The sequence below is a fragment of the Lissotriton vulgaris genome, chromosome 9, assembly GCF_964263255.1.
Source record: "Lissotriton vulgaris chromosome 9, aLisVul1.2, whole genome shotgun sequence".
Lineage (NCBI taxonomy): Eukaryota > Metazoa > Chordata > Amphibia > Caudata > Salamandridae > Lissotriton > Lissotriton vulgaris.
In genome coordinates this window covers 389,172,595-389,183,473 of record NC_141697.1, presented here as the reverse complement: position 1 = coordinate 389,183,473, position 10,879 = coordinate 389,172,595, and the positions used below count along the sequence as shown (strand labels likewise).

Below are 10,879 nucleotides of genomic sequence, written 5' to 3'. Positions count from 1 at the left end.
TGAACCCTCCAATCAGGACTGAAGAGCTGCGGCTGCTGCATGACACTGACAGCAGAGTTAGAATAGCGGTTGGAGATTCCCGAGTGAGATGCGGATGGCGGGTCCCTAAGCTGAGGGTGCCGGACCCTATTCTGAGTGTCGAAGGAGGTACTCTCATTGAACTCCTCACACAGGCCCCCGCTGCTCGGATGAGGAGTGCGGGCCCCCACCTTTGTACTACCTGCTTTGAAAACTGTTTCCCCGGCCCTGATTGGCCGCTGGCCCTCTAATCCTCTGGAGTAACGTGAGCAGAGGAGGAGGGGGGAGGCACGGGGAGGAGGGAGGGCGATCCCGACCTGAGCAGAGCCTGCCCACAGCTGGGAGAGGCTCGGCTCCCCGTGTTCAACAGTGTCATCTGAGGGGCCGCGGAGGGGAGTTCTGACGGCGGCTGCTGCGGCTTTGTACGGACACCACAGGCTCCTGGAGGGGCAAGACGCCGCCTCTGCCCGCGCCTCCTCTCTCCGGAACGCACCCGCCTCCTGCCTTCTTCCCTTCGCTTCAAAAGTGGCCTGAGATTTCCGAAGCCGGGCTGACAGCCACCTTCATGCTGAGGCACCAGCGAGCGCCTGATCAGCTTCACGTGAGATCAGCGAGCAGCGGGGGTCACTTCACACCTGGGAAAGAGGCTGTTTCAGACCCTTCCTCGATCTACCTGCCTTACATCCAACTACTGCTCTTTGCACCGAGAGGACCGGAGCAGAGCTGCGGCGAGTGCCTTGGAGATCCCTGAGCCGCACGGGCACTCCGGTCCGAGTGCTGGGCTGGTCTTCTCAGCAGATCCCGACGCCTCCCTCCTCGGTCACCAACTCGAAACCAGAGGGATTGAGAAGCGGGGCTGTGATCAGCTGCACTGGCGATCCGGAAATAGCGCCTACTTCCTTGGACTTCAAGGCGCCTCTTGGTCCAGGAGCAAACCTAGTTCAACCCATTCTCCAGCGTGCGCCCAGTTCTCTCACTTCTGCACCCTGAAGTTAAGAGATGCGGACGGGTTGCCCTGAAAGTGACACTCGGCCATGAGTGGGCATTTGGTCAATCTCTGCCACCCTCCCCTTGCCAGGAAGGAGCCCGCGACCAGCTGGTGACCATCAGAGGGAACGGGCGCGCACTTTTGTAATATTTCTCCAGTAGTTATTTTCTTTTAGTAGAAGAGCTCGCCATGGCCACGGGCTCGCTGGAAGCGCCCCCGGAGGACCTGAGCAAGGTGCCGGACGAGGAGGCGCTGCGGTGGAGCAAGGAGGAGCTGCTCCGGCGGCTGCGCCGGGCCGAGGCCGACAAGATGAGCCTGATGCTGGAGCAGGGCGGCCTGATGAAGGAGGTGAACCGCCGGCTGCAGCTGCACCTGCTGGAGACCCGCGGCCTGAAGGAGGTGAACCAGAAGCTGCAGGACGACAACCGCGAGCTGCGCGAGCTCTGCTGCTTCCTGGACGACGACCGGCAGAAGGGCCGGCGCCTGTGCCGCGAGTGGCAGCGCTTCGGGCGCCACACGGCCGCCGCCGTCTGGCAGGAGGTGGCCGCCTACCAGCGCAAGCTCGCCGAGCTGGAGGCCGGCCAGCAGGCGCTGCTGCGGGACAACCTGGAGCTCAAGGAGCTGGTGCTGATGCTGGACGAGGAGCGCGGCGCCGCCGGCTCCCGCAGCTCCATCGACAGCCAGGCCAGCCTCAACGGGGGCGCGCGCGACGTGGGCGACGGCAGCAGCACGTCCAGCGCGGGCAGCGCCGGCAGCCCGGACCACCACCACCACCATCACCATCAGCACCTGCACCCGAAGGTGGTGGAGACCAAGGCCGGCGTCATCCGGAGGTCCATGGACGACCTGTCTGCGCCCCTCCACCACCGCAGCACCCCCAACGGGCTCAACGGTGAGTCTGCGACAACTTTTCGCTTAGTTTGTGGTCTTCTCGTTCAGGTGATGTACCTCCCAGGGACGTCTCCTGGTGTGTGCCTGGGACATGTGGTGCGAAGCTATGACGCAGCACAGGTGTGTGTGTGGTACCTGAATAGCAGAGCCACTGTGGTGTAATGCTGGTGGTAGCAGTGTAGAAGAATACACAGAAGCCTGATATTACTGTATACAAACTTGTCTCTAATGTTCTTATTACAGTCTAGTTGTGCAGGTGTGTTTGTCATGAATAGGACACTTTACCCTGCATGATTTTACTCCGCATGCCATTTACCTACATTTTGACACTGCAAAAACTTTTACAACGCATTCCCCATTCCAACACAATTACTATTCACTCCGATAATACACATTCCCCATTTCAACGCAATTACTATTCTAACTCCAGGGGGGGCGTTGCTTTGGGGAATGCGTTGTAACAGTTTGCAGTGAATAAGAAGAATTCATGAATATTTATTGCCGATGCGTTGTAAAGTCCTGATTGTAAAAGTTTTTTGCGGGTAAAAAATGCGGGGTAATGGCATGCAGAGTAATGCTTGCGTTGTAAAGGATGTTCCCCGTTCGTCATATTTGGATACACAAAGCAACTGTGGTGAAATGCTGTGGTAGCAGTGTACAAGAATACACAGAAGCCTGACATTCACATTTTCTTACTACAGTATAGTTCTGCAGGTGTATGTTGTACTTGAATATACAGAGCAACTGTGGTGTAATGTTGCTGGTCGTAGTATACAAAAATTCAGGGAAGCCTGACATCACTAAAAAAAACTTGTTTCTAATGTTCTTATTACAATCTAGTTGTGAGTTGATTAGACATGTCTTACAGTAGTGACTTTCATCACACCTTGCTGCATGGTGTATGGACCATTGTCCAGTTGATGATTGGGCTTATGTGAAACACAGACCGGCTGTCGTGTAATGTGCCAGTATAACTAGTTGTCACATAAATCGCATAGTTGTAACTGAATGCTGCTCAGTAGTGATTGGCCCCCTGCCAACAGATGGTTCAGTCTGCACTGTTTAGCAAATACCGCAGGAGCCTCCATATGTCAAGCACCGTGTTCATCAGCATGCATTTGTTGACTAATATAACTTTCGTGGAACGCTGCTCTATAGGACAAAGTCCGTTAATTGTCACAAATGAGTGGAGGAGTGGGTTGCTTGAGTCACTGGTAGTTGTACCTACCACATGTGTGGTTAATCAGTACCCTCGGTTGTAAACACTGGCATTCAGCTTTGCTTTGGTGTGTTTTATAGTAAGATCAATCACTAATAGTCATATAGCCGAAGTACAGTTCCTTGCCCAGGGAACAGCGCCCTCACTTTCCCTCAAGCCACTTACTGCAGGCCTGTTTACAGCCCAACAAATTATTTTGGCATCTGCATTTGAAAGTTGGTAAACCAGAGGAGCTGCCAGGGCTCCCACATATCTAGCCCCATGATGTATCCCCTACGTCTCCCTCCCGCCCCCACCCCTCTAGGATCTCTACGCTTCTACTTCAAGGAAAGGTTGCATGCATGAAAAAGGATATTCCTGGAGTCTCTCCACCTACTCCTCATGCTTCTACCACTCCGCCATGCTTCCATTCTACCTGTAACCCTACATATCCTTGCGCCCAACCTCCTCCAGTGTACCATTGACCCTTCTCCAGTACTCAGTAACACTATTCCATCTGCCAGTCCAATGAGATGTGCCATTTTTGTACAGGCCCAACAACTATATCCCTGATTAAGAACTCCTTTTCAAAGCCTTTTAGAACTCCAACCTATCACTGTCCTGAAATAAGCTTCCTGGACCACACAGAATGTGGTAACTTGTAGTTTATTACTTTTTTTAAATTTTATTCATAACTGCATCCCAATTCCTGGCCCATTCTCTCGTCCTAGATCCTGAAATTTTTGTAGCGATGCAGCTTCAACTCTTGCTAGAATGCCACCACGTATCATCACCTGCCAATCCTATGTCTGACCAAGTACGAATCAGACATCTGGTATCACAATCAAGGATGTCATTTGGTTCACTCTGACTTGAACAACCTGATGAGGCCCATCCTTCTGGTTGTCAATCAGAATCCATACTCTAATGCCAGAGCTTCATGTCCCTTCCTTCAAGTGGTGCAGATAAGCAGAGACCCTGTGTTTGGGTGTCTGGCAGGGGAATATGGTATAGATCTCACACAATGAAATACCGTTCCCTTGGGATTGGAATTCATTAGGTGTGATACATTCTACATATAGTGATTGTTGCCCTGAACATAGGACATAACATGCAAGTCCTCACATCCAAGTATTTACCTGGCCCCTGCTCGCCCCCACTAAATTTCATCCGGTTTGATCTGCTGAAATTCATCAGGTTGGCAGGCTTTATCAACCCCAGTAATTACCGGGTGCAGTACGTTTTGCCCTTTTAATTGCAATCCATGTGCACACAGATATTTTGCACAGGGATTACAATTGTCCTAGGCACTTGTAATCGTAACCAGTATTCCCTTTCACAACCTAAGCACTTTTCCAGCGAGGAGCCACAAATCTCCCCTTACATACTGCAATCGTTTTCACAATCTTTTTCCATTGGTCTCGCCTTTTTGTATCCACCGCAATGGCAGCAGGGCTCACCTAAACGTTTAGTGGCACCCACAGGTCCTGCTTTGACCTTGCAGTGGTTTGGGGGTCATCGTAATATCAATGGGCTACAACAGCTTTAAACTGAATGTGCACCGAATGAGTTGCCTGTGCTCAGAGGCAGTTTTCGAATTCTCAACAATGCGGACTGCCATCTAATTTTTAATCACAGAGGTATGGATATTTTACTAACATGCTCTCAGATTTGAGGACAATCTAACACTCCATTTTGGGTCCCTCCCAATGTTCCACTGCATATCTGATCTCCTTCAAAAGACCCTTGAAAATGATCCCCTCCCATGGAATGTACACCCTGTGCACAGACCACCACTGCGAAATGTTGATGGCTTCTTCCAACTTTTGCTGGTGCTATACCAGCCCTGCACCTCAAGCCGCGCATTAATTTGATTGTTTTGTGTGTGGGAAATGTAGTCTCACAGTCCGAGGCAAATACGGCATGCTTGGTTCTACCCCTATGTGGTTTTTTTTTTTTTCGCTTTAACGTCGATGCATGAACATCAGAGCTCCTACCTTGCAAAGAAACTATTTTTATAATTCACATGTGTATGAGAGCATATTGTGTGCACACAATATCATACATGTGTGATCACAGATGGCCTTGAAGTTGCTTTCTCTGCTCCTCTGATAATAAATTCACATTCTTCACAACTGTACATTGGTGAGGATCTACCTGTTCTCTTACTTTTTAAAACTTTTATTTTCTAACAAAATTAGTTGGCATTCTGAAAGATATTCATTATATATCTTATACCACCTTCCCATTCATCGCATTGTTACATGTTTGGTATCTTATTCATATGGATTTTTTACATAGACCGTCAAAAGAGCATATGTAGACCATGCCTTTGTAAATTTAAAGAGCGTGTTCACTTGTAATGCTTCCATAATCCATAGCTCACGTCATCAGCCCCCTTCTCCTTCCCATCAATTATCGATCTCACCTTTGGGACCTTATAAACATGGGTCTTCTCTGTGTCCTATGAGCGGGAGTATTACCATCCTAGTCCTTACCGGTTTCCCACTGTCTCATCTAGAAACAGTTCCCAAATGTCAATAAAGGTCTCATTTGGTCACGACGTGTATGTATAACCCTTCCGCGCCCTACCATACCTCCTATCTCTGTTTACCAGTCCTCTTTCTAAAATGACTAGCTGGAGTGGTCGGACCGTGCTGATTCTTGGGCGATATGGGTTGCGCCTCATTTCTCCTGGTTTGCCCGCTGAGTTTTGAATCATCGTTTTATTGACCTCGTGGTCCTCGTTGCATGCGGTGGTGGTCACCAGTGAGGGGCGGACCTTGTTAGAGGAGTAAATTCCTTTCTTGACAACTAATTTGCCATCGACCCTACAACATCTGCAGCCTGGTGCATTTACATAAGGAAAATTGCGTTCATTTTTTGTTCTTTACCGCTTAGAGTTACTTTGATATGGTTTTGAGTTGGGAAATGTTCAAACTGTGTTGACCGTGTTCATAAATGCTGGTGGTGGACTTGGTGAAGTGCCAATATCTCTCAGAGACTGAGGGGTGATTGGTGGGTGAGAGCTTCCTCATTCCTCTCTAGTTTTGCTCAGTCTGATGCCCATTGTTAATGAGTTTTCTGGTGCATTATGTGCTTGGGGTCAAAGTTCGGCTCCCACCTTCTGCACATTATGTATAATAGCATCTTGAGTGCCCTTTTTGAGGGGGGGTCGGTGGTGTGAAGGTGGAGGTAATGGCGGCGTTGCTGGTGCAGTGTGTGGAAAGACCACAGGTGTGCATGAGAGAACACAGCAAGTGTTATCTGGAGTTTAAAAGTGGCATCTGGCCAAAGCGGTTTCTGACGTTTCATGTGCAGAGACGCGCATGTACTGTGGAGCCCAAGAAGGGGTTTCCCACTCAAAACTAGATGTGTTGAGTGCTGGAGGCCACCAGTCTCTCACTTACCTTCCTATCTTTCCTCACTTCTATCTTTATTTCTGGTTCCTCTCTCTCTTCCTTTCTGGTTCCTCTCTCTTCCTTTACTCTTGCCCATTTTGCTCGTCCTTATCTCATTTCTCTTTCTCGTTCTACCTTATTTCCTTCGCCCTTGTCACCTTTTCCTGCTCTCCTCCCCGTTCTGTCACCTTCTTGTTTTTCTTCCATCTCATTCCTCTCTTCTTTATTGCTCCCTTATCCTTCGCTCACTCTGTACTCCCCACCCCAGTGCACTATGGGGCAGAGTTACAAGCCCCTTGTGCCACTTTTGCAACATTTTTAACATGGGGAAAGTGACGCAAAAGTGGCGCAAGGGGCTTATAAATCTGCCCCTGTCTTTAAAAAAAATCGGACCAGGCATCCTAGGAAACAACATCGGCCGGTACAGTCCAGACTGAGCTCCCTGTCCCTCGGTGCTTTGCACCAGTGGCAGCTACGCCTCAGGCCACCCTGTGTAAGATGAGGGGATACAGATGGGCCTTAATAATGAAAAGCTAAACCCGCCCCTATGTAACGCTGGGCCACCGAATGTCACGTAGACCGCTGTGGTGACTTGTGGGCAATTAGCATAAGTTTTGAGGGGGCAAGTGAGATGCCATGGGCGGGCCGGGCTGGCGGAGGGCACGAAGGGATGTTGTGGACTCAGGATACCAGAGACTCGGCAGAGAGTCGCCAAAGGAGCCCGTGGGATGGAACCTGAACAGGGAGCCCAGTTTGCTGTGCAGTGGTGCAACCCTGATGCGTTTGTGGGGGGAGGGTATGCCTTGCAATGCACCGGTTGAGGTGGAGGAGTTTGTGGCTGAAGGTGAAGCCCTGTGACACAACTAAACTCATTTTTATGTACACTGATTTAGACTTTTACATTGGCAACGAATATATCGGCCAACACAGTCCAAATATTATCCAATCCATTATATTGAAAGCGATGTTATTGTGGCAGGTTAGCTATCACGAGACCACCTCTCCTCCCTCTAGACAGCATTGTTTAATTCGGTGCAGGCTTTAACGGGCTCCGTGTAAACGGACTGTGATGCCACGCTTCGTTTCCAAAACGAACCCTTCTGTTGGAGACGTGTGCGAGTGTGATTGTTGTGCCTTGGTTGCTTGTCATTTTTCATTATTGATTATTAATTTATCCCTTTCACCTCATTCCTACACCTGCCTCGCACGGTGCATCAGTGAGACAAACTGAAAGACTAGCGGTTTCACCCATTTATTTTTATCCACCATGTTCTCCTGTTTACCCTCCCTTCATGTTGTGAAGGTTAAATCTTCATATTATAAATAAATAACTGTTATGTTGCTTTGTTCTGTCTTTGCCTTTAAGGCTCGTGTCTTGTGGTTAGAATGCCATGATGCGGTGTAGAATGTTTTAGTGGCATCTTGTGAATTGAAGAGCGGTTGAACAGGAGTGTGGTTGAATAGCGGCTGCTCCCTGGCGCTCACCTGTATTGTATCTATATCTACAATAAAGCTGGGAACTTCCTATAAGGTTGTGAGCATCATTACAATAATGTTGAAGAGTGTAACAGGTATAATCCAAGTTAGAAGTTTATTCTTCAAGAAAGCGGCATTACACAGGAGCACATCTGCATCTTCTAATGTCCAACTGCTGAATAACACATACAGCAGTTGGAAGGCATTCAGATACATTCTCCACGTGCGATGCACTTTTGAAGAGAAACACTCTCCTCAGAAGTGCGCGCAGTGGATACATGCAACAACCATTAATGAACATAAAAGAAATACCTGAAAGGGAACATACTATGCACTTTACACATGTTGTCTTCCTCGTTGTTCTATACTTCGTCAGTCTCCTGAGGAAAACAAGACTCGGCCATGTCAGTGGGTGTGTGACACCGTTAGAGCTGACATGACTGACATCTGTGGCCTGTGCATAGTGCAAGGAGGTGGTGCGGGAATACCCAATGGGCTTTCTCTTTTCCTTGGTGCGTCTTTGGCATGGTTAAAAGGGGAATGTCCTCTCTATGCCATTCCCTGCACGTTGGGTGTAAGGGCATCCTCAAATATGAAGGTTCAATCACCAATTGTTCGAGGGAATAACCTAGTGAAGACTTAACCAGTCTTTAAATCCTCATCTTTGCACCAGAACACAGGACACTAGAAATCTCTCTTCTTCGTTCTACCATGATCTCTCTCTTTGTTCTGTCGATAGATGTATGTCCAGAACTCTAGAATCTGGCTGTAAAATTCTTCATTCGTTTTCCCCATTTGTTCATTTGACTCTAGAACGAGCTAGAAACCCACCCTTTCTTCTCAAGCATTGGCCAGCCTGCTCCAACCCAGCCATAGAGCTGAAGTCCCCACCTGTCTCTCCCTTCCTTGGTTTGATTGAGTTAGAAACAAATTATTAAGACCTGAATGGTTGTCAGAGTGTTCTTTCATCGTGTTCCTGCTTGAACAAGCAGCTCTTAGATACAGAAGCAATTAAAAGTTTGTGTTATGCTACATGGGATGCGTGCTCCTTATTCACAAAGACACAGCTCAGAGGTGTGAGGTGGTGTGGGGTACAGGGGTGCCTGACCCTCCTCTCGCTGCTAAGGTGAGATCCCCTCAGTCTGGAAGTTGTGATGGTGGGGGGACCAGGACTGATTCCCCTTATGGGGGACTTTCCTGGGGTAGCCTCCCATGGAAGTGGGTGGTTTTGTCCACATGTAGGTCGGGTGAATTAGGAGTGCAAAAGTACGCCAAAACTTCGAGCAGCATTGGAGCAGTCCTGATGGATACCAGAATGTTGTTCCAGACCCAAATTCTCTGTGCTCAGTTGGAAAAGGCTTCCTGTACTGTTTTTAAAAAATCAACACTTAGTCTGCAGTCTGATAGCATCCTGGGTGTAGGTGTGCCAAGAACAACCAGAGATTGTGAGCTTATCTGCAAGATAAGCGTGGATGTTGTTTGTGATGGCTTTGAAAATGATGCAACTGGTTCTGAAGATAGGACAGGCCAAAAAAGGATAGCCAATGGTATTCAGTCAGGATGGGGGTGATTTGATCATATTTCTTCAGGCATGGGATGAGCTGTGCTGCAGCATGTAGGGTACCCCTAAGGGATACCTGTGTCGAGTTTGAGAAGTCATGGACCATTGTGGGGAAGAAGTGAGCAACTTGGGTAATCCACAAGGAATGCACCTTGGAGTATGCATGACTACACAGGTTACTGCGCCCTTCCTCCATGGAGCACAGGTTACCTACAGGTAGGAAGGACCTAGGAAAGAATGGGATGACAATGGTCAGCCCGAGTCGAAAGGGGTCATTACATGGTTGCTTGTTACTATATGACTCCATGTACCGTCCTGACGAATGCCACAGACTCCTATGAGCCACGAGGCAGAAACATGTTGATGGTCTGAGTGGGGATGGGGTACTGGCTCCTCTAGTCTTCACGCTAGTATTTAACACCAAGTGATACGTCAAAACTAGTTTTTCAATTTTACAAGGATGTATCACACCGTTTTTTATTTAAATTCACATCACAGCTTCAATAGTTAGAAGTGCCTCGTTTACTATAAAGTGCAGGCCCTCTCTTCATCAACCAGGGTTTCTGAAGAGGAAAGGGAAGTCCTATGGTGAAGCATGACACCTGGTAGTGTGTGAGGACATCCCGTCAAATTTTTGTGCATCCATAGATGGCATGAGATGGACATTCCATCGTAGATGAACAGTTATTCAGGTTGCTTTCTTGTGTTGGACCCATGTGGTTCGAGAGCAGCTCACCCTGAAGCCCCATCACCTCCAGTTCCCTACCTTGGTAAAGTTCTGAGGTTCTCGTTGCTTGAAGTCATGGAGTAAGGAATTACCACCATCCAGATGCATGAGTACCAGGGCTTGAACAGCAGTTCTGAAGTTGCATTCTGGAAGAAACAAGATGGCTTTCTTTAGAAAAGAGACTTCGTTTTTAGGCGATTCCACCACCCACCCCTTTTTTTTCTTTCTTTCTTTCTTAAGAAGTGCATTCCTTGAAAGTGAATTTGTGTCCATGGTGAAACCAAGTGGAATGAAAAGTTGACATTTGAAGCTGTCGAGGTTCATGTGACTGAGCTAGGTTTGTACTGTTTCTAGTTTGTTGTTCTTAGTGAATAACAGGAGCTCTGTCTTGGTTGGATTGAGCTTCTGGGCCGCGCTGGACATGTAGGTCTGCATGATGTGCAAACAGTGTTTGAGGCGTTGGATGTCTCAAGCAGAGAAGACTTTCGAGTAGAGTTGTGTATCAGTGGCATATTGAGAATCTTGACGCTGTTATCTGTGAGCAGAGCACCAAGCGGCACATTGTACAGGTTGAAGATGACAGGAGACAGTATGGAATATTGCGTGTTTGAGATGTGTT

At 48.4% G+C, this 10,879-nt stretch overlaps 1 protein-coding gene across 2 annotated transcripts in view; it reads left to right on the top strand.

Annotated features, from left to right (window-relative positions):
* Window positions 1-386: 386 nt before the first annotated feature.
* Window positions 387-10,879, top strand: part of CCDC85C (coiled-coil domain containing 85C) — a 270,400-nt gene continuing 259,907 nt past the window's right edge. For both annotated transcript variants that reach the window (XM_086937759.1, XM_086937758.1), the window contains exon 1: window positions 387-1,898. In XM_086937759.1, coding sequence (XP_086793885.1) covers window positions 1,196-1,898 — 703 coding nt within the window. In that variant the 5' untranslated portion in view covers window positions 387-1,195. The remainder of the gene's footprint in view (window positions 1,899-10,879) is intronic.